Raw genomic sequence first — 24192 nt, 5'->3', positions numbered from 1 at the left:
AGCACACCCAGTGATTTCTTTACTTGGTTATTGCTTGTATAAACATGGGGATAGGACTTTAACCTCAAGAGTGGAGCATGGTTCTCTTTAAAGTGCGATTCTTGAATCAGTATTATTTTTGCTTGATATTTTTTACATTCGGATAAAATTTGGGTTCTTTTTATATTTTCATTGATCCCATTCACATTAAATGTGCATTCTGAGCATTTTTTTCCAATCATAAATACTTTCGTTTGAACGATTTGCTTTAGTACAGTCCCCTGGAACGCTCCAATACATATATAATACTTGATACTTTATAAACCCATTTGTCCTATACAGTATTTGGTGTATTCTAGACCCCCGGGTATAGGGAAAGGTTTGTAGGGTTAGAAAAGGTATAGGGAGATTTTCAAGCCGCTTTTGAATCATGGGGTCTAGTTCCCCAGAATACAAATTTTTTGCGGCAGTACAGGTGGCTAGCACCTTCATGTGGGGGAAAGTGGATTATTGGAGGAGATTAATAGGTCGTCCTAGTGTTATTTACCCCCGAGAAATGCCATCAGATACACAATTTGTATATTAAAAAAACCTTCTATGACTTTCTACTAGTTAAACTAGAAACATCCCCACTATGTTTCCTGCATCTTTAAGCCCCTCTTTGCTAAAATTACATCTTTGTCCTTAGTAGATAATATACAACATATCATAATAAGCCTTAAGTATATGGAAAATACTAAATCATAGTTAATTATGGGGAGAAATTTAAGGAAAAAGTTTATCGAGCCAAGGCTGTATTAAGTCTTGAATACTTATCATTTCCCGATGATTGTAGTCCTCCCGCTGCACTCGTGGAGATGTCGACAACTGGTCACGACAAAGGTTCTTTAAAGTTCTCTTTTGTAATGACCTTAGAACAAATTAACTATCTTTGGTCAAGGGACTATTAAGGTCTATAGGAGAAAAAGATGTATTGATCTTGTAGTGGCTCCACTTTTCGAGGGTTCTGTCCAGATTCCTGATGGGGGGTGCTTCCAAAATATTGTGAGATCATTCTCTAGACGATCTTGTCATTCCTCGTGTAGATCTTACGGTGTCCGAAGTTCTCTTAGGACCCTGTACCTGAGTCCAGTCTTCCTGTGGTTCGATAGTATCTTCTGCTACTGGATCATCATCATTTAACCAACCAGGAAGGTCAATGGGCTGTAGCTTAAGTTTTCTCAGGAAATTTCCTGTATCAGCTGGTGACCCGATAGTTGCTGTTATCCCATCTTTGATCACCGTGAGGGAGAAGGGAAATCCCCATTTATAAAGTATATTTTTCCCTCTTAATGCATCAGTCAGTGGTTTCAGCTTTTTTCTTTTAATTAGAGTCTTCCTTGATAAATCTTGAAAAAGCTTTATTGTATTGTCTTCATAGCTAATGTCACCTGCTTCTCTGACTTTCAGTAAGATCTCCTCTTTAAGAGAGAAATTATGCAGACAGCAAAGAATGTCACGAGGGGCGTTTAGAGGGGCTGCTTTTGCCTTTTTCACTGTGTGCTCTATCAATCTTTATCTCTGAAGTTGACTCTCTTTTCAGGAGGTTGTTAAATAATTGAAGTAGAGCTGGTCGTATCCCATCGGTTGCTATTGACCCAGGGACCCCCCTTATTCTATTATTATTCTATGATATTATTTCGTCTGCTTCTGTTTTCCTGGTCTTCTAGCAGTCTTTGCAGTTCGGATATTTTATTCTCTTGGTCTTTGATATGTTTTTGCATTGTCTTTTGATGGGTAACATCCTTGTCAATACTTGTTTCAAGGGTGTCAGTCCGTGCGGCAAGGGCCCCAATGTCTCTTTTAATATCTTGGATGTCTTCTTTGATAGATCTTGTCATCTTCTGGAGCATCTCTCTTAAATCAGATTTGGAAGGCAGTTGGGTTGTATAAGATTGTAAATCTTGCTCCTCGTGATCTTTCCGATTCACTGTCCGTATCTGATTGTTCTCTTAGGGAATGAACAGTCTCCTCATCTGCATTGTCCCTACACAATCTTTTGTGTCCGGCGATCCGGTTTTTGCTTACAAAATAGTGGTGCTATTTCTTTAGTTGTTGGTCGCGATTTGGGTTTAACTGGTGTATCAATCGCTTTATCAGCTTTATCTCCCCTTTGTCTGTGGGTTTTCCCCATGTTGGTATGGCTGACACACTATACAGCCTTGTTAACCGTTCATGGGTCGGTAGTTAACAGTGGGTTAATTGCCACCCTCTAGGGTCTGGCTATTTGTCTGCTGTAGAAATCTTCACTGTGCAGAGCTGCCCAGCCAATCCCTGCTCACCTTCTGTGCCAACACGACCTTCCTAGCCCTCCTAACTTGTGGGGGTTGAAGGTGCACCGCACCAGATGGCCCTGCTATGGCTGCTGTACCTGTTTGTGCCCCCTGGGATCCTCCTTCGGGTGTTATTATCTGCCCCGGCAGTTCTTCTCTATTCCACCTTGTTAGCTGGGGGATGAGTGAGGGGTGATTAGCCTCGCACCGCCTCGGGCGCAGCCGTCGCCGCTTCGGTGGCCGTAAAGGGAGCTGTTCCTACTGCGTCCTGGAGGCACCCACCCACGTAGTGTCCACACTCAGAGTGCACGGTGCAGCACCAGCGCACAGCTCCAGCATCTTCCCGCACCTTCCCGCCAGTGCTTCTGCGGCTTGGCCTAGATCGCAGAGACAAACACCTGCTGACCCCGCACCCGTCACCTCTCTTCTCCGCGGGTAGGAACTTTTACTTTTGTTTTATTACAGGTTTGTTTTTGTCCTTTTTGAGAGGCTATATTCTGGGGTGGTGAGGGGAGCGCACACACTAAGCGGCCATTATGCTCCTCACAAACCACGCCCCCTGAATTCCTCCTCTAAGAGGAGTAGTGTCTCTTATAGGGGAATCAAGGAAGTGAAACAGATATTAAGTGAGATGTCCTTAGTTGACTTTTGGAAAGCCTTAAACCCCCTAAAGAGAGATTACATGCATTATTCTAAGGTCTATAATGTGTATACCAGAATTGACCTAGTCTTTGTTTCCCAGCAGTGGTTACACCTATTCTCTAGATCAGATATTGGGATCTCTATACACTCTGACCACTCCCCAGTAATAACACATTTTACAATACCCCATTCTCTCAAACCTGAGTTTAACTGGAGATTGAACGACTATCTGCTGCATACAAAAACCAGAAGGGACCTTATTAGTTCATGGATAAGTGATATCATTCAAACGAATAGGGGTACAGATACTCTCCCTGCCACACTGTGGGAGACACTAAAATGTGTTTCAAGGGGACAGTTGATCTCTCTAGGTGTTAATCTAAAAAGAGAAAAGAGAAATGAGATCACCGCTTTACTCAAAGAAATAGCATCTTTAGAACAGGCCCATAAAGAATCATTAGCCCAAAAAACTCTGGCCACTTTGGAGAGCAAAAGACTCAAACTAAAATCTCTCCTCGATCAAAAAACCCAGAAAGCCTATTTAAGTAGCAAGCAAAAATATTACGAATTAAACGATAAGAGCACTAAACATTTTGCTAGAACGCTAAAAATGCAACTGCTTGGCACGCACTCCACAGGACTCCAGGTAGCGGTTAAAACTTATTTCTTTATTGCACAAACATATATCCTAACGCGTTTCGTGTGTTGCCACACGTAATCATAGGCATACCCACAGTTATATCACATTGGAATACTGTAAGCGGAGGGCCCGGGGCAAGTGCACCCGAGCCAATTTGAAACAGCGGTGAGCGCATTTGCATTGAATGATACAATATACCGCTACATAGAAAGAGTTTCCAATTTATAAAATTAAAGTGTGGCGGGTGGTTTGAGCGCTTCTGCCTTTCTTCTCTAACAGAACGCTAAAAATGCTCCAACCGCAAACACACATCCTATCTGTCAAAGATAAAAGTAACATTCCACAATATAGTACTAGGGGTATTGCTGAAACATTCCAAGCATACTATCAAGCACTTTAGAAAGGAGAAAATTAGTTCATACTTACCGAAATTTTCTTTTCCTGGCCATCCTCCCCGTCAGCATAAAATACACGAATGGGTTAATCTCCTGCTGCTTCCCAGCCTGGACAGAAGAACATGTTAATTTCCTTAGCCATAAAGCCCAACCCCCTTCTGACTCAATCAGTCTCTTTATAAAGCAAACAAAGAAACAAAAAAAAAAAAAGGGTGGGTATGCTGACGGGGAGGATGGCCAGGAAAAGAAAATTTCGGTAAGTATGAACTAATTTTCTCCTTTCCTGGCCATCCTCCGTCAGCATAAAATACACGAATGGGTCATACCCAAGCAATCAAATAAAGGGAGGGAGACAATGATGCTTAATTTCTTTTATATGCAGAACAAAGAATAGATTGCCCAAACTGGGCTTGAGCTGAAGACATGACATCTAATCTGTAATGCCTTATAAACGTGTTGGGAGTGACCCAAATCGCAGCCCTGCAGATTTCCTCAGATGAAATTCCTGCCTCTGCTGCCCAAGAGGCGGCCATGCCATGTGTAGAATGTGCCTTAACTCCTCCAGGCAAAGAACTGCCCTGCTCCTTGTAAGCCGAAGCTATGGCCTTGACTATCCAGGAACTTAACGTAGATTTAGAAGCTTGCTCCCCCTTTCTCTTTCCTGCTGGAATGATAAACAACATCCTTGATTTCCTGATGCTTTCCGTTCTCTTTATGTAAACCTCTAAGCATCTTTTGACATCCAGTGTTGAATCCTTCTCTTGAGAAGATATGGGAGGCTCAAAAGCTGGTAGGACAATAGGCTCATTGATATGAAATTTAGTTACAACCTTAGGAAGGAAACTTAGAACTGGCCTAAGAATCACCTTCTTTTCATGAAAGATGATAAAAGGAGGATCCATAGAAAGGGCTTGAAGCTCGGAGATCCTTCTTGCTGATGTAATGGCCACTAGAAAAAAGGTTTTTAAAGTGAGTAACCACAAAGGTGCTTGTTCCAGAGGTTCAAAAGGCTCATTAGATAGGGCTTCCAATACTAGTGGAAGATCCCAGGTTGGAGAGACAGGCCTGGTTGGAGGTCGAATTCTAAGTACACCTTGGAAGAATCTTTCCACCAATGGATCCTTGGCATATCTTACTCCTAAGACTGCAGATAAAGCAGAAGTGTGACCCTTCAAAGTGCTGAGACTTAAACCCTTTTGAAGTCCTTGCTGGAGGGACTCCAAGACATCCGCCACAGATGGTGTTAAAGGGTTAAGCTGCCTATCTGAAGCCCAGATAGAAAAGGTTTCCCAAACCTTATGATATTTAGCATTGGTGTTGCTTTTCCTAGCTTTAATCAGGGTCTCTATTACTGAATCTGAACAGCCTACTTCTTTTAGGATCTTCCTCTCAACCTCCAGGCCATCAGCTTGAGACTGGATGGATTGGGATGTTTCCACCTGCCCTGGAGAAGAAGGTCTCTGGTTTGAGGGAGCAACAAGGGTTCCACTACTAACATCCGTCTGAGGAGTGGGTACCAGGGTCTCCTGGGCCAATCCGGGAGAATAGCAATCACTTCCATATTCGAAGTCAGGACCTTTCGCAAGACTCTCATTACTATTGGTATTGGAGGAAAAACATAGGCAAACAGACCCTCCCAATTCTGGGAGAGAGCATCCACCGCTGCAGCTCCTGGACAGGGGGCTCTGGAGAAGAAATTCTTCAGCTTGGCATTCTGCTCTGTCGCCATCAGATCTACTTCCGGACAACCCCAAAGAGATGTTATCCAAGCAAAGACCTCTTGATTTAGTTCCCACTCCCCCTTCGGTAAGTGGTGACGACTCAAGTAGTCTGCTTTCGAGTTTTGAACTCCAGGAATATGCTGGGCTGTCAAGTCCTGAAGATGGATCTGAGCCCACTCCATAATTGGTGTTGTCTCTCTGAGTAGAGATCTGCTCCTTGTTCCACCCTGTCCTCTGATGTATGCTACAGCCGCAGCATTGTCCGTCCTGACCTTTACAAAGGATCCTAGGAGAGTTTCCTTGAAGGACACTAGAGCTTGAAGGATAGCTCTTAGCTCCAAGATGTTGGAAGGGACTGTGGATTGATCCTCCTGCCAAACTCCTTGTGCAAAGATATCTAGAAGGTGAGCTCCCCAGCCCGACCCGGAGGCATCCGTGAATACTTCTATCCATGGTGGCTCCTCCAAAGGAAAACCCTTCCTGAGATTGCCTGGAACCTTCCACCAAGCGAGGTGCTTCTTGCACTCTTGAGTGATCCGAATTGTCTGAGACCAATTCTGAACAATTGGATTCCATTGCCTGAGAAAGGATAATTGGACAGGTCTCATTCTCCACTTCGCCCACTTGACTAGGCCAATAGTTGAGGTTAGAAGACCTAACAGCCTCATGAATTTCCTTGCTGAAGTGCAAGACCTTTCCTGGAACTGAGATACCTGTAGAACAACATGTTGAATTCTTTGCAATGGAAGAGAAATAATCCCTAAAATTGTGTCTATCTGAGCCCCAAGATACACCATTCTCTGAACCGGAATCATCTGGCTCTTGGCTAGATTTACAATCCAACCAAACTTCTGCAAAACCTCTCTGGTTTGCTGCAGGTTGGATAATAGAGTCTTCGGATCTCTGGCTACTAGTAACAGGTCGTCCAGATAGTGGTAAATCTCTATGTTGTTTTGCCTCAACTTCGCTATTACTACAATAATCACCTTTGTAAAGGTTCTTGGTGAAGTCGCGAGTCAAAATGGGAGACAGCGAAACTGGTAATGTTGATCTCGCAAACAGAAGCGTAGATACTTCTGGTGTTCTTGAGCAATAGGGATATGTAGATAAGCGTCTTTTAAGTCCAAAGACGCAAGCCAATCTCCTGGATGAATGACAGCCTTTATTGTCGACAACGTTTCCATCTTGAATGGCTGATACTTTAGAAATTTGTTTATTTCTCGAAGATCCAATATTGGACGTAGATCTCCGGAAGCTTTGGTGACTAGAAAAAGAGGAGAATAGAACCCTTTTCTTTCCTCTTGAAGATGGACTACTGAAATTGCCTGTTTTAATAACAGTTGTTGGACATAATGAAAAAGAGCTTGCCTTTTTGAGGGCTCTTTGGGTATAGTGGTAGAAACAAAATGATCTACGGAAGGTTTTAAAGAAAAATCTAAACGGTAGCCTCTTTGTACAGTAGCGACTACCCAGGAATCCAAAATTTCTTGGGCCCATACCTCCTGAAATGCGAGCAGTCTTGCCCCAACAGGAGGATGGACAGGGAGACCGTCATTGAGCCTTTGGAGAGGGCTTAGGCGATCTTGGAGTCTTAACTCTGGATTTGAAAGCAGCCTGATTTGATCGCCAGGATGGGGTTCTGAAATCTCTTCTAAATCGGAATCCTCTAGACTCGTCTCTTCTTCGTGAAAACCCCTCTGGCTGTTTTCGAGAATTGTCTCGAAAGCGTCTAGTCTGAGGCAAAAATGTGCTCTTCCCACCTGAAGATTTAGAAATGATGTCATCTAGAGCCTTCCCAAACAATCTCTTCCCCTCATAAGGCATCTTGCAAAGTGAATTCTTAGAAGCTGTGTCAGCAAACCAGGATCTCACCCAAAGGGCTCTACGGGCTGCAACGCCAAATGCCATGGCCCGTGCCGATAACTGCACTAAATCCAAAGAGGCTTGAAGGCAAAAATTAGATGCTAATCTAAAATCTTGAATACCTTCCAAGATCTTTTCTCTGGGCACCAAATCTCTCACAGCTTGCTCCAGATTCTCCGACCACAAAGAGAGAGCCTTAGTTACTGAAACCAAAGCCACTGATGGCTTACAGGCTGCACCCGCCGACTTGTAACATTTCTTTAATTCAGATTCCATACGTCGGTCCATAGGGTGCTTCAGGGCAGAGATATCATCTATAGGTAACGCAGTCTTCCTAGACAATCTCGCTACCGGAGCATCCACAGAAGGAGGTGTACTACAAATTTCCTGAATATCATCTGAAAAGGGATATAACTTTTGAATCCTCTTTTCAACCGGGACTCTCTTAGAGATCTTTTCCCATTCAATACGGATCAGGTCTTGAACCTCCTTATGAACAGGAAAAACTGTCTTCTTTCTTTTAGAAAAAAGGAGAGAAGTTGAGGGCTGGTCTGGGTCCTCTAGATTCAGAGTACGCTTGATAGCTTTAATAAGAGGCACTAAATGCTTTTGATCAAAAACTGAAATTTCTTCATCAGCATCTTCCTCATCAGATGTATCAGTAGATGAGATCTCTTGCACAGAAGAATCCTTATTTATTAGAGATAGATCTGAAGTAGAGAGTACTGTCTCTTTAAGAGTCTGGGAGACTGCACTTTTAATCCACTGCATTAAAGACTGCTGATCCGGAAGACCAGAGGAAGTGGAAGGTATAGGTGGGTCTTGAGAGGGTCCCTCTATCTCCCTAGAAAGATATTCATCGAAGCAGTTTTGACAAACTCTTTTATCCTTAATGGCAGCATTGCTACAAGTCTTGCAGCGTCTCTCAGAATCATGCCTGCTCTTCTTACTTGGCTCTTCCAAAGGAGCAGAGGCACTATAGAAATAAGGATAGGCATAGCCGTTAGTGTGGGGATTCTTTTCGAAAGAAGGTGCAGAAAAAAATATCTTCTGTACTCACGTATTGGCTTTAGGAGCGGCTCTCTTGGAGGCAGCCGAATCCATCGCATAACCCGCAGTCAGCAACAAGGGCAGCGAGGAACCGGCAGGATGAACTTTTAAAAAGGTCGCGATGACGTCATCGCGCGCACCAGAACCCGGAAGTGCGGTACGCAAATAGGAGCCGCAAAGCGGCGAACATACCCTGGCCACACAGGGTCCCCCTCCAAGCAACGCAGTTGCCGTACAGGATAGGGGCTACAGGCAGAGAGAAGATCCCCCAAGAACTGTGCCAGGTAATCTCTTCATGCTGTGAGTACTACAAAAACCAAAAAAGAAAAATAAAAATAAAAAAAAGGATTACACAATCTCCTCTGCTATCCAGACTGGGACAGAAGAAAAAAGACTGATTGAGTCAGAAGGGGGTTGGGCTTTATGGCTAAGGAAATTAACATGTTCTTCTGTCCAGGCTGGGAAGCAGCAGGAGATTAACCCATTCGTGTATTTTATGCTGACGGAGGATGGCCAGGAAAATTAAACCCCGCCATAAACTTGAAGAAACAATGGAAAAAATTGAGTTTATTGAGGAGGCGAATCTCCCCAAATTAACTCCGGACCAAGCAGCAGTTCTAGATGTACCCTTTTCCTTAGCCGAGATAGAAAATTTTATTACATCATTACCGAATGGGAAAAGCCCTGGACCTGATGGTTATACAGTATTATTTTATAAAGCGTTTAGAAAAGATATCTCTCCTTATTTAATGGAATACTTCAATTCCATTAATAATGTTACTAGATTTTACCCCCAGGCACAAGAAGCCCATATCACCTTAATTCCCAAACCAGAGAAAGATCCACAACTATGTTCGATAGGCCTATCTCTGATAAATGTGGATCGGAAAATCTATGCAAAAATGATAAGCAACAGATTAAAATAATATCTTCCAGAATTAGTTCATCAGGACCAAGCCGGATTTATACCTAAAAGACAGGGAAAAGAGAATACGGCCAAAGTTATTTCATTAATAAAGTACTCACTGAATGAAAACATACCAACACTCCTACTTACTACTGACGCGGAGAAGGCCTTTGATTGGGTCTCATGGCCTTTTCTAGGGAAAATTTTAAAGGGCTTTGGTCTGGGAAAAATAACCAGACAGAGAATTCTGGCATTATACGACAACCCAAGTGCAAAATTAAAGGTTAATGGTTCATGATCATCCAAGGTTCAAATATTCAACGGGACTAGACAAGGGTACCCGCTCTCTCCAATTCTGTTTGTTCTTGTAATGGAATCTCTCCTTGCCCATATAAGGAGAAGCCCAAGTATGTGCGAATAGTTGTATTAAATACCTAGGTGTACGAATTCAATCCGACTTAAATAAAATATATCAAGACAACTATCTTCCCCTAGTGCCAATATTTCAAAAATTGCTAGATAAATAGGACAAATTACAACTCTCTTGGTTCGGTAGGATACAAGCGATTAAAATGATTTTGTTACCAAAAATACTGTACCTATTCCAAGTACTACCTATATTTCTGCCCCAGTCTTTCTTCATATCCATAAAGACTATGTTAATTAGATTCATTTGGGGAGGGAAAAACCCTAGACTGAAATATCATCTCTTAACCCAGTCCAAAAATAAAGGTGGGCTTGGATTACCAGATATATTCCTATATCACATAGCAATTCATTTAGAATGAATTTATGGGTGGTTTAATGTTAAAGAAAAGAAGGAGTGGCGCACACTGGAACAGGTATTTATCTCCTACCCTATCGAAAACACTTTGTGGGTTGAAAACGAGACCTCTCTTAAAGAACCATTAAAGCATCCTTTTATAGGGGCCACTTTGAAGGTTTGGCTGAGAAATAGAGAGAAATATAAACTCACCACCCCTCCGTACCCACTTCAAACATTAATGTATAACCTCAATTTCTTGCCTAGCATGGAAAGGGGCTCTTTTAACAGGTGGAACGAGTGGGAAAATAGGAAAACAAGAATGGGTGACTTATTTGTAACCAATAAATTGATACCATTAACTGATATGCAGAAGCGATGGGGTTGTCAACCGAGAGATAAATGGGGATACAATCAACTCCTCGGGTATACACAAGCAATTAATGTATCAAAGAAGGCTTTTAATTGGAATAGACCGGTAACTTGTTGGGAACAAATACTTACGACATTAGTAGAGGTAGACAAAGTCCTGGCAAAATCATATAAAATCCTTTTAAGTTCTCAGGCCTATCCTCTGTCTAAGAACACTTTTTGCACCACATGGGATAAAGAATTAAATATTAATACATCTGACCACATGTGGGAATCAGTATTTAAATCAATCCATAAATCGTCAAGAGCCTCGAGAAGACTAGGGAGGCTTTGTATAAATTGGTTACCAGATGGCACATGACTCCTGCTAAACTAAATAAAATATCCCCGAAATTTACCATTAATTGTTGGCGTTGTAAGGAACATAACGGAACACATGATCATATTTGGCTAACCTGTCCTATTTTAACCATATACTGGGAAGATATTAAAGTAATAAATACAGTTACCAAAAATGATTTTAGATCAAATAACTATACATTAATACTGCTGAATATCCTCCCTGATTCGGAAAAGGTAGTAACTGACCCTCTCACCATCCATCTACTTCACTCAGCTAAGGCATTGATACCTTTAAAGTGGAAATCACCAGACCCCCAACATTCTCCGAAAGTGGAAGAAATTAGGTGATTGGAAGAACTATGTCGGATGGAATCCCCCTACTTCACCTTCTCCCTCTTGCCAGCAAGTAATAGCTCTTTCTGTGCGGGTTGTGGCAGTGCAGCGTTACGTGCGTATATGCGTCAATGATGCGGTTGGTTGGCAGAGAGCTGGATGACTGCTGGCACAGGTAGGGCTGTATGATGGATGGCTGCTGGGCTTGCTGGTACATGTACAGGGGGCAGTAATATAAATAAAAAAAAGTGTTGTACATTTTCTTGCTTTCTTTATTTAAAAACCATCATGGTAAGTAGGGAAATGGTAATGCAGGACAGGGGGCACTGATCGAAGCTCTTGCCTAGGGTGCCAAACTACCTTGGCCCGGCACCGGCAGGGATACCACTCATTTATGAAAAAAGTTAAGTCATATTAAGACATCCCTTAAATCCATATGCCTCCTCCTCCCCTGTGTATAATACAGTACCCCACCATATGATTAAACACCTTAGGGGCCCCTAACAATAATTTTCAAATGCTAACAAACCCCTAGAACAAATATAAGATAATGTTCCATAGGAATCCTCAGGCAGAGTATGGCAAACACAGGGTGCAAAGAGCAGATAAAGTATGACACACACAGGGAGCATAGGGAAGGCAGAACAGAGCAGGAGACAGGAATCAGGAGCAGTCTAATATGTACTACATACAGTGACACAGTGCTGGTGCCCCATTAGCATTTTGCATAAGGTGTGAAAAGGTGAACAATGTGGGCAGTTTCCGTCTGGGTCTCAGGTAGAACAGTACAGGTTTTAGGATGTGAACAATAGAGGTGTCACAAGTGTGAACAATGCAGGGGGGATTAAATGTGTGAACAATACAGGGGATTACAGTCTGAATTTGAGGTTTAAACAATGCAGGGGCCAGTTAATCTCTGTAGTGATACCTTTTAAATCTTAAAAATGGTAAACAGACACAGCAGGCAGACTTTGATTTGGAGGGCCACATAAGGGGGGGGGGTCCCGGGGGCCGCCAGTTGGACAGCCCTGATTTACCTTATTTTCATCGTATCCAATGTGACACCTGCTTTTTTTGCACAGCACATCGGATCACGCCGGTATCGCCCGTGGAGTCCTGCTCTTATACATCCAGTCACTCCAGCCTTTATCCATTACATTTATGGCTAACTAACTACCGGTATATTAGAAATATTTTTTATTTTGCCTAATTACCCAGTTTTTATTTTTATACTGAACTGTTCCTTTAAACCCTGCTAAACAGAGAGCGAACAATACAACCTGAACCCTCAACGAATGTGAACCCCAGTTATTACTATGTATGACCACATTGTCCAATTTAGCAGCTGCATATTATTTGTGAGGTTTCAAAATGTTCTCCATTGCCCATTGAAAGTAGTATTTCTCAAACCAAAATGCATAACCTCATAATGAAATGCACCATCTGGAGTTACAAAAGCCATTTTTCTCCTTAGCACTCTGGGAAATGGGTGTCTGCCTGTAACCATTTGTGAGATCCAATGTGGTCAATAGTGGGCACTTCCTAACCTATCGATAAGCTTATCAACCCGGTGCATAGAGTAAAGGGAAGATTTTGACACAGTGAAAGTCCAAAAAGTCATTGCAAAATCTCCAGCTACCATTTGGCTTAAGAACAATCGATTGTACATCTGTTGTTGAATGGTTTGAGCTTGAGCCATATGTTTTCTGCTGCTATTTTGTCCTGCGTTTGTGAGATATACTCAATGACACTTTTATTGACAAGGCCATCTGTCTGGGGGGGGTGACAGACCAATGTTTTGAGGTCTATAACTTTTACACAGCCCTTTGGTTATTCAGAGCATGAACAGACACCTTGATCCATAAGGATCTCCTTGTGTATACCAACTCCTGCACCAACTCCCTGGCAGTAACTTTACCACACGTGTTACACAGCAGGATGGCCTAAGAATAGCGAACGGCATAGTCCATAACAACCAAGATATGCTGATGGCCTCTGTCAGATATTTTATTCAATTTTTTTTTCTAAATGCATGCAATTCAAGTAAAATAATATTGCTTATTAGATCATATTAAAATGTCAAAAACACCACACATGGAGCCTAACGAGTTTCATGCTTACCTAGCACCTATCATCTCGAGAGATATATCTTTTGACATTTTAATATGATCTAATAAACAATATTTTTTACTTAAAGAGCATGCATTTAGAAGAATTTTTTTGAATAATATGTTATACCTCTGTTTGGTCACTAGAGGATTCTAGCATGCCAGTAATAGTTATCCATTTTATTTATAGTTCTATATCCTAGAATCTAGCGGTTGATTTGATTCTAGCATTTTTTTGATCTGTTGTTTTAGACATTCCATACAACAGATCTCACTTTACTCTCCAATAAAAAAAAAAACTAATTCTATCATGGGTTCAACAGGCTTTCCATCAATCATTTCATTACAACATGTTCACAAGCCCTAATAAGGGTCAGAATCTTTTTATGTGTTCAGAACCAAAGATTTCTCTGTGTGTCTAAAGGTCCCCATAGACGCGACAATTCTTCTTGCCGAACGACCGATTTTAGGGAAGCCCGACCGATCCTTCGAAATTATCGTGCGGTTAGTGGTATTCGAACGATCGTACATCTTACGATTTTTCGTCCGATATCCGTCAGGAAATTGATCGGCCAGGTCAAAAAATCTTTGTCGGTCCCAGTGCAATCTCTCTATGTTTGAAGGGCCAAGCAGGCAGCTCCCCTTTGTTTTCCTGGTAAATTGGTCTTTTTAGTTGATGGTAGATTCGTACGATCGTTCTGAGAAGATCATGGTCTCACGATCAGGATCTGATCTTTTAAAAATCTCAACATCTATGGCCAGCTTATGTCAGGCAGCTGAAAAAGTATCTCTATGGTACATTGGGACCCATTACTAGTCCTAAATTATCCATATTATCTGTCCATGAATATTTTGCAAGCACAATAAAGGGGAAGACAGACTTCCAAAGTCAAGTCACTGAAAGCACTGCTTTCAATTTTAGGTGAATCACGAACCAGAGTGGTAGGCTGAGCCAGCATTTCCCATAGTTCCTAGAACAGAGGGAAATATCTCCCGATTATTCTGTCATGCAGAAGCAAGGTTACTGGCCCAAATGGGCAAGTTATTCTCCCTAATGGGAGAGTACACAGTCTTCCAGAGATGTTCCCGGGAGTACCCATGTATATATATATTATAGTATTTTTTTTTTTCAACACTCACGGCAGAAGCAACCAGATTTTCTTATACCAAGCGAACTGCACTCCTAGAAACCAACATACATACACATTGTTTTTTCCTTAGCTGACATTACATGCAAAATGGGACTGCCGTTTGTCATTATGGGAAAAGACGCAGTTCATGGGTTCATCAACATTTTGTAGCAATATGTCCCACATTTTTACAGCCATTTAATAGGTACATAATCCTCAAGTTTTGAGTTTTTACTGACTTTTTCCACCACCTGCAGTAAGACTTTATTCCTACCAACACCCTTCTCGCTTAGACCAGTCTTATTTGTGGTCATGAGAGTCTGACTTTATGGTTGAGATGTGTAGTGATAATATTTCTTCCTTTCACGAAAACTATAAATTAGGGAGCACCATCCATCAAATAGAAAAAACAAAGATGGTGTGCAGGGTTCAATAAATCAATCATGTGAAGAAGAGTGACACATTTAATTGCACCTTCCCATCTGTTAAGTCCGGGATCTCATTTATGAAGAATAAAACGTTACTTTTAATAAATAATTACTTAAAACCTATGTCTTCAGTGAAAAGCAGGTTAAAACTAAAATTAGGAACAAGGTGACGGAACAGGATGCAAAAACGCATGAAATAAAAGTCTAATCAGTCTGATTAATAAGCTATACAACAACCTGAAATGCACTCAAGGGTTGGATAAGGAACCGATCAGGTTTGCCCCATTAATCCACGTGGAATACCAACCCCTCCACCCACAGCGTCCCCTCCCAGACCGTGGATAAATTGAGGTTCCCTTTTCTCAATGTGGTCCTGAGATACTATAGGTCTCTATTGACCCTACTCAATATGAGGTATTCAACCCCAAATACAGCTCAGCATTCATGTCCACAACCCAATTGTAAAATAACACTCCAATTTAATGGGTCACTTTCTTTTCCCTTCGTCACATATTTCTTCCTTTCCCATGGAGCTGCAAGGGCCACTGGCTGCAGTGGTGAATTTGCCCTGACAATTTCTGCAGCTAGCCTTTATTTTAGCAGGAGAGATGACAGAAACAGCCAGTTTTCTTTAGGAGACAAAGAATGTTTGATGCAAGAGTTTTAAAGTTTATTTCAGATCTGTTCAGACAGCAAAATATATTAATATGAAAACCGATATTGCTACAAATAAAAAAGAGTAACTGTTTTAAATAAGGCTCATTGAATTGTAATACAATTGCCTTCAAAAAAAGAGTATTTTTACTTTGCTTCTTCCCCCCCCCCAGTTCATCAATTTTGTTACAATGGTTGTTTTGACAGCTGCACAGTTACCTACTAAAGTCTGGCACAAGTTGCTCATGTAATGATTTCAAAAATATTTTTTGAACATGAACAAAAAAAAAAAAAAATCACTATCTTCAAAATTCTTTCTATTTCAGTTGCTGTGTCACACAAATATCAGAGATACTTGTATAAAATGTTTTATTCTTTACAAAAGGCTAAGATGTAAAAGATGATTGTAGTTGAAATGAACTGACTAAACTACTCAAAGATACATGTTCTCAGCCTATAAATATATTTAGCTAAGCCATTTTATACAAAGAAAATTATTAGTGAACACTTTTACTAAAGTGTACATTTAACATAACCACCTGATCCCTATGACTTTTTTTTCTATAAGACTGCACTTGTTAGGCCTGGTTTACATATAAATAACAGCATGTGATTGATCACACAGGCAGATAAGATTATTTTCTACAGCAAATTCTGGCATACATTAGAAACCTAGGAGGTGGAAGTTAGCGTCCTCTTTTCCTGTGCGGATTTCTAGCTCTAAGAAAATAAGGGCAACAGGCGCAGCTGTTAAAAACGGAATAATGATGCCTAGTGGAGAAGAGTAAGTGCAACTTGATTCATATGGGATTGTTCACCCATGTAATCCAGGCCTAAGAGGTACCCAAGACTCCCAAGTACAAATAAGTGCTTAAACAGCTATCCACACATCTAATCATCATCAGAATCTGAATCATACTTTTTTCCTCTTATAGTTTTCTTTTCCAGCTTTGTAAAATGTGTGCCATATTTCTTCTGGTTTTGAAACGGTGGCTCCATTAGATTCCCACTAGAAAAATAAGAAAACAAAGTTTAATGTAAAATCACACATTTATAGGATGTAATAATTCCAAGATTTGGACAAATCTAAGACCTGTAAAAAGTTTGGGGATTTTGGCCAATCTGTTTCATTGCATCGAACCTTAACTCCTATATGTAATAAAAACTACATTTGCCCAGCTGCCAATAGCAACCAATATATTTGCTTTTAAAAAGCAGACCAGTGAATTCTACCTGCTGATTGGCTGCTATGGGTTACAACACCTGGGAAAATGCAAGGCTTTTTATTACATAAACCCTTTAGTGAGATGAACTGAAACCAAACACAAACTAAACGGATAAAATCAATTTCCCCCCCACGCAATGCAATTTTTGTTTATACCCAACTATGCAAATTTGGTCAAAATGTTTTTTAAATGGAGGATTCACTATTTGGCTGGAGACTAATGAACAAGAGGCAAGTAAATAGCATGAACTAACCACTAGGAAACACTAGACATAAACTCCTACTGACTATATGCAAAGGTTTAGTAAGGATCCATTTGTATCTTGTAATACAGAATTTTAGGGGCCATTGGCTATTTCCACAGACATCAAAAGGTTATTCATGGCAATGCCCAGGTTTTTGCTCAAAGTAACAGGAACCAAAATGCCTGGTGTGCCACAGCACTAGAATATTTAAAATCTAAAATTTAAAGGGGTGGTTCAGCTTTAAGTTAACTTTTCGTATGTTATAGAATGGCTTATTCTAAGCAACTATTCAATTGGTCTTCATTTTTCTTGTTTGCCTTCTTCTTTTGACTCTTTCAAGCTTACAAAATGGGGTCACTGACCCCATCTAAAAACAAATGCCCTGTAAGGCTACAAATGTATGGGTATTGCTACTTTTTATTACTATTCAGGCCTCTCCTATTCATATTTCAGTCTCTTGTTCAAATTAGTGCTTGGTTGCTAAGGTAATTTGGACCCTAGCAACTAGATTTATGAAATTGCAAACTGGAGAGCTGCTCAATAAAACATTAAATAATCCAAAAACCACAAAAATAAAAACGAATTGCAAATTGTCTCAGACTATCCTTCTGCAACATGGTGGAGAAACTACAGCCCACTGTAGATATTCTTTTTATATCCAAGTGTAGCCATACTTTACAGCAGTCTTACTTTACCTGTAGTTTATAATACCAGCACAACCAAGTCTCCACTCTAATGTCTCTGTGGTAAATTCATCAGTGTTTCCCAGATCTGTGAAGCCAACAATGTAATCTTTAGTCTTGCCATCTTTTACCAGTGCCAGTGTAGGAATGACTTTTATGTGCAGTCTTTCACACAGGAAGGGCGCTTTCTCCACATTCAGCTTTAGAAACTTGGTCTCGACGTGCTTTTTCGCAAGCATTGGCAAATGTTTGTCCAGAATTTTACATCTGCTCACAAACAGAAAAGGATAAATAATAGCTGGGGTTGAAATGACTTGTGTGTAAATATTAATCTATATTAAATACATATTCATAATCCTAGGATTGTTTTAAGACACTATGGAAAACATCTGACTGGTATTGGCCACTGGGCAAACCTTCCATTCAGACTATCAAATCAGGACCCTAGCAACTACCTGGTCATGCCAAACGTTAACACAGTATATTAAATTACTTGGACATTTACCTGAAGGTGGAATCTTTGTAGAAATGGCAGACAACATTTTTACTCTCTTTCACTTCCTGGAAGAATTCTCTTTCACTGGGTATCTCTCGATATTCCCCATGTCCTTTAGATAGCCATTCCTGAATTGAACAAAGATGAAATGTTAGACTATATTAACAACATTTAAATCTGTATTACGGTATTTTGCCTGTAATTCTACCTCATCACAGAGCTCTCTATCTAGAACTTCGTAACAGTAAAAACAAAATAAACACTCTCAATACATTTCCTACCTCTTCTGGATTCAGTGTCCCTCCTTTAGTTCACACTCTGCTTCTTTTTTTGCATTATAAAAATTAAGCAACAATAACATAGTAGTTAGCATATGGGAGGATACTGGCCAAACAAAGGCAGTTCACAGCCTAGAAGCACACAGGGGTGTCTTGGGGTGCTTGATTTATCATCACATATCTATGATAGCTGTTCAGCAAGTAACCAGTAAAGCCCTCCGTTAACATTCAATTCTCGACTTAAAATGTCCCATAATACCTGCATGCATAACAGGAAAATCTTTAAAAGAAATTGTAAGTACTCCAAGTCTGTGTTTCCTACCAAACCCAAATTGTCTATTTCATGCAGGACAAACTATATACCATACAACCAATAGGAAAAAGCAGTAAATATCATAGTCCCAATAGCTGGATATCCAATTACAAAACAACTGGGCATTCACCCTATTAAGACGGGAAGCAGTTTAAACCAGTAATTTACATTTGAGGAAATGTCAAGAGGGGTGCTCCTAGTCGAGCGATGTGTTATCCTAGGAAGAGCAAGACATACAATTAGGCTATAAATCATGAATACACGAGTCTGTAGCAAAGTGAAAAGCTACAGGCTGACCAGCTGAGTCCTAGGTTTAAAACCTAGCTGTTCAATTTGAGGTGGAAAGAGAGAGTTCACAGAACACACAGTGTGTATATACGGATAACTGACAAAAGTTTTGTGAATCTGCATTTTTGTGTTATCCTGCTGATGAAAGCAGTGTTTCCCATTCAAACTGCCATTTTTCTGAATATGGCTGCTTTCTCAAATAAGCGCCATTTAAAAAACAAAACAGACATTTAGGACTCAAACAAAAGCTTTTTAATGCATTTGACAAACGCTTGAGCTACAGGTTTGAGCGCCCTTAAATGGGGTAGCTAATTGACTCCATTATATATTGCTTGGTTGTACTCATGAGCATTTAGAGTTGCATTTTACTACATTCGCATGTCTGCATTTTTTTTGATGCAACATGCACTTTGTGCTTGATGCACATTAAGAAACCAATAAAATTGAATGTGTTTTAAAAATGCATGCTTTTGTAAATGCTTACAAATTCCCATGTGCAAATGCCCTTAGTGTCCTGACAATGAGCAGAGTTTCATTTTACTCCATTTGCATCTCTGCATTTTTTTTTTTTAGACGCAACATGCACTTTCTTGTGCTTGACGCACATTAAGAAACTTATAAAATTAAATGTGCTTTAAAAATCCATGCTTTTGTAAAAATTCCCATGTGCAAGTGCCCTTAAGTGTCCTGACAATTGCTCTGCTGGTACCTGCCTGCTGGGTCCAATAAAATAGACATTATGGTTCTTCTAGAACTGTGAAATGTGTTTATAGGATTATTATAGAGAATTACTTGTTTTTGTTTCTGTGCCTTCTTCAAGGCTTCAAGTCTTCTTTCTTTTAGAAGCTCCATTTCATCTTCATCTGTTTTGTCGAGTTTCTCTAGTTCAGCATCTAACTGCTCTTCCATTATTTTGGCTGTCTGAAGAAGCTGATTCTCCATGACTTTTGCATACATATCCACAGACGTGTCAGCTGCCATTTTGGTATAAGTCTGAGCTGCTAATAAGAAAAAGATGGTTAAGTCAACTTGCTCTATTAGTAATATCTCATCTTGGTGCTGCAAACTTCTTTTTATGCAATAACAGCTATAGTATAGAAAACAAATTACTAGGAAGTATTGGCAACAGAGTTTCACATTAGTTGGAGATAAACATGAGGGTACAGGTGTGCATTTGGGCAGAAATAACATCAAAGTGAGAGTCTGAATCACTATTGTCATGTATAAAAAAAAAATCCATTACAGAAAGTAATTCCTAAAAGTTCTCATCATTGAACATTGGTTCAATCCTTTAACACATCATGTGTTTACCATGCAACTCTTCAGCTGTTGTTAGCTACAGCTTTCAGTTGTTAAGGGCCACATCCCCATGAAAACTAAATATTGAGGAGCTTCTCTTAAAGGGCACCTGTTGGGCAAAAAATATCTCCAACCAAAAGTGTGGGCTAATAGAGCCCGCACTCCTAATTGGAGGTTACAAAAAAATAAAAAGTGCCCCCCACCAGTGCTAGGACACTTGCTAGGCCATGTTGTACATACGCAAAATTTGCTACTGAAATCATGCACATGCACTCGCTCAATATGTGCCTTTTCCCTTTAGAATGTGGCTGTGCGTACCAGGAGCAGGATGGCAATTAAAAAAATAAACTACCCTTACCCCCAACCTGAGTGCAGGCTCCATTAGCCCACACCTTTGGTTGGGGATAATATTTTTGCCCTATTCTGTCCCTGTGTATCCCAGGAAAGTTATGTTTCCTATGTCTAAGATCTGATATATCAGGAAAGACATTCAGGAATACGTGATCTCTGCCGAGATGCCTGAAGCACAATTCCTACATAGAGAGGAACTGCCAAGCTGCGATTGCACCGAAAAACTGCCAAAAGGAGATAGCTCCAGCAACAATGCTGTCAATGCCTTTTCTTGAAAGGGAGTTGTTCCCATTTGACTACTGGAAAAATTATGGATGAATCTGCTTTGTACAGGAGAGATACTTAAAGATATCTTGTGTTTGTATCTATAAAAGGGTAGAGACTAATATTTCAAAAGGCAGGGGATGAACACTACCTGAATGTTGGTTAAGAGGTATCAGTGATTAAACTGTGTTTGATATAGCCTGTCACCCCATAACAATACAGATTTAATTGGATGAATGTTCAAACTAGGATTAGAATTTCTCAGAGGGAGTACTTAAGAATTTTCAAGGAACCAAAGGGTACTTTTTTTTGTTGCATGCAAACACCCTGACTCAGAGTAATAAAATTGTTATCCTACATAAGGGGACAAAAGCAGAAAAGGGTTATTAATTGCAGGGCGACTAATCTCCTCATGTGACACTGCCCTAAAGGTGGCCATGGCCATACACGGGCAGATTAAAGATGCCAATTTCAAACCTTTAGACCGATTCTGCACCTTATCTGACTGTGTGTGGCGGCTTCCAACGGGTTCCCCAACTGATATCAGGCCAGAGATCGATCTGGCAAGTTTGATTTTTCTTCTTTGATTCAGGAGCGCATCTGCTAGTTGATACGGTCCTGCGACCTGTCGGCGCCAATTTGCATCATTGTAATCGGATCGTTCAGCCTCAGGGCCAAAAGTTCAGATTAACCCGATATCGCCCAGTTGTTAGTGGGTTCAGATCTGCTCATTTGGGGGGATCTAATAGGGTACCTTAAGGGCTAAACTACACAGGTGATTTTGATCAGACAGGTTTTCTTTTACCCACATAATGTCATGAAACAGCGCAAAGTTTTGTAGGATCCTACAAAATCGATCCCCATGTGTTAAGTGCATGCATCTACATTCAATGTATTTCAATGAGAAGAAAAAGTCTGACATGATTAGATTGTATCTTGGATGGAAATACAGAGTTCAGGCGTGTTGCAGCAGATGGCTAATCTCCATATAGTTATACAAGATTTTTGTTGCAGTCCCATTATACTGAGCCGTGTGACTGCGTCAGACTTGTAAATTACTGTTGATGCGACACCATCTAAAAAAAGCTCCCATGTAGTTTAGCCCTAAAGGCAAACGTCCACACATCTTGCCTCTTCCCTTTAAAGAATGAGCAAATATGCTTTGTAATGCTTTGTGGCGAGCCTGCTGGTATGGTATGCTGGCTGGGAGCGGTCGGTGGTATCCAGGCAATGAGACAACAGCAGGTACTTAGCTGAAGCGGATTGATCAAATTTGTATGTACAACATAAGCAAGCCGCAGTGCATTGTGGTTCAGCTGCATCCCAGGGGCGGGGCCCTTAGCAATAGCCATTGTATAGACAAATATGCCTGAAAGGCAAGGCAATTGATAGCGAAGTGGATGAAAACCACCCCGAGTCCCCTCTTTATAAACGGCAAGAAGGTGTAGATCCAGGAAATTGCCGACATGAAGCTACTACATATGTATGCCAATTGCACGAGCCCCGAATAAGCCTCTCCCTATGAATGCAGAGTACGCGTGACGCCGGGAAGCTGTACGCACAAAGACAAGCACTGCTGCCTCTACAGCTAAATGCATTAGCGGAACTGGCCATTTATTAGACTCCCCGACCCAGCCTCATTACGCTTTCATGCTGCTGCTGCTGCTTACCTATGTAGCTAAACGCACACTGCTTTTCTCCTCGCTTCTCTTTGGCTGCCGGATGACGTTCCTTTTTTTTCCCTAACACGAACAAGCGTCTGCTTCCGGTTCCACAGATCTCCGCCCTCCCTGACGTCACGGTAGCTGTTACTTCCCACTTGATAAGAGGCCGTAGGTGATGTCACGAACACTTGAACGTCTCGTTGCACGTCTCCGTCACGTAACATTAGTAGGCGCCTTCTTCAAAAGGTGATTAGTCAGGGATTGTGTGGAGCCAGTAACTTCCCCCTGTCTGGCTCGCGCTATTATATACATAGTCAGATGGCAGCGTCTCAGGCAGCTCCTCTGCATGTTTTTAACTTGAATTTCAAAGTGAATTTTGAAACTGGTGCCAAAATGTATTTTTACTTCATCTCTATGTGCCGCGATGATAATGATTCACTTTAAAATAAGCAAAAGAGAAGTTTTTAGTGCAAGAAGGCCAGAAGCTTGTGTGAAGTGTCCCATTCTATGGAGTCGTTAGAAAGTTGAATAGAATGGCAGCAAGGAGCTGACTGACATCTCGTCAATAGAATTCATGTGTGCAGTTTAGTGGCCACACGTACAATATTCACTGAGTGTGGCACACACATATTGGAGCAGGTCCCGACTGAGAATTAAAATAGGCCCTGGCATTTCAGGTACACAGAGGCACAATCAGCCCCCACAGCCCACTAAATACTGACTTTCTATGGCACCTTATAGCAGCCCCTCTGGCAATTGCCAGAGCCCACAGATTGCCAGTCTGGGCCTGTGTTGGAGTGGCCTACTGGGTGCACCCAGAATGACTGTGGCACATGGATTATTTTGACCCCCAGCCAAGAATGGAAATTAAAAACAGGGCCAGATATAGTGTAGACAACAAAAGTATGTGCCACAGGTGCATGGGGGGGGTGTTCACAATTCAAAGAGATAAATCAGCAGTGGAGGCAAGGACCAGGAGTCATGACTGTCATTCAAAATAGTGCCAGTGGCATTTAATGTATACTGGGCCAAACATCCTCCACAAGCCTAATAGTGACTGTCTATGGCATCTTGCCGCTGCATCCGGGTATTGGCTAGATTGCTGAATTGATAAGGCCTTCCACTTGTCATGATGTCCCCATTGCAGCCTCCTCTTGTGACAGCATTTTGCCTCGTTGTACACACTCTCCCAGTAACAGAGACTTTCCCTAACACCACCTTGTCTTACTATACACCAGGGGTCTCCAACCCTTTTTACATGTCAGCCACAGTCAAATGTAAAAAAAGTGTTGGGGAGCAACAACACGCATGAAAAGAGTCACTGAGGATAAGGGCTGTGATTGGCTGTTTGGTAGCCCCTATTTGGACTGGCAGCCTACAGGAGGCTGTGTTTGTCAGTACAGCCATGGTTTTTTTTTTTTGCAAGCAAAAGCTGTCTCCAAGCCAT

General features: G+C 41.2%; 1 protein-coding gene across 2 annotated transcripts; it reads right to left on the bottom strand.

The window, feature by feature from the left end:
• Window positions 1–15633: 15633 nt before the first annotated feature.
• Window positions 15634–22909, bottom strand: txndc9.L (thioredoxin domain containing 9 L homeolog). Of its 2 annotated transcripts, none has more exon segments than NM_001087441.1 (5): window positions 15634–16648; window positions 17805–18059; window positions 18298–18416; window positions 19960–20165; window positions 22752–22836. In NM_001087441.1, coding segments are annotated over 4 exon segments (681 nt in total). In that variant the 5' UTR covers window positions 20149–20165; window positions 22752–22836; the 3' UTR covers window positions 15634–16530.
• Between the last annotated feature and the right edge of the window lie 1283 nt (window positions 22910–24192).

Source organism: Xenopus laevis, chromosome 2L (genome assembly GCF_017654675.1).
Source record: "Xenopus laevis strain J_2021 chromosome 2L, Xenopus_laevis_v10.1, whole genome shotgun sequence".
Classification (NCBI taxonomy): domain Eukaryota; kingdom Metazoa; phylum Chordata; class Amphibia; order Anura; family Pipidae; genus Xenopus; species Xenopus laevis.
The sequence above is the reverse complement of the archived record's forward strand: the minus strand, read 5'-3'. Positions and strand labels throughout refer to the sequence as shown.

Bases quoted from the DNA above. Each gene is read 5' to 3' on its own strand.
- txndc9.L (XM_018244839.2), bottom strand. From the start codon at position 20,148: ATGGCAGCTGACACGTCTGTGGATATGTATGCAAAAGTCATGGAGAAT. The intron at 18,060-18,297 runs GTAAATGTCCAA...GTTTGTGAGCAG, and splicing joins TACAAAGATTCCACCTTCAG to ATGTAAAATTCTGGACAAAC. The intron at 16,649-17,804 runs GTAAAGTAAGAC...TTATTTTTCTAG, and splicing joins GCTGGTATTATAAACTACAG to TGGGAATCTAATGGAGCCAC.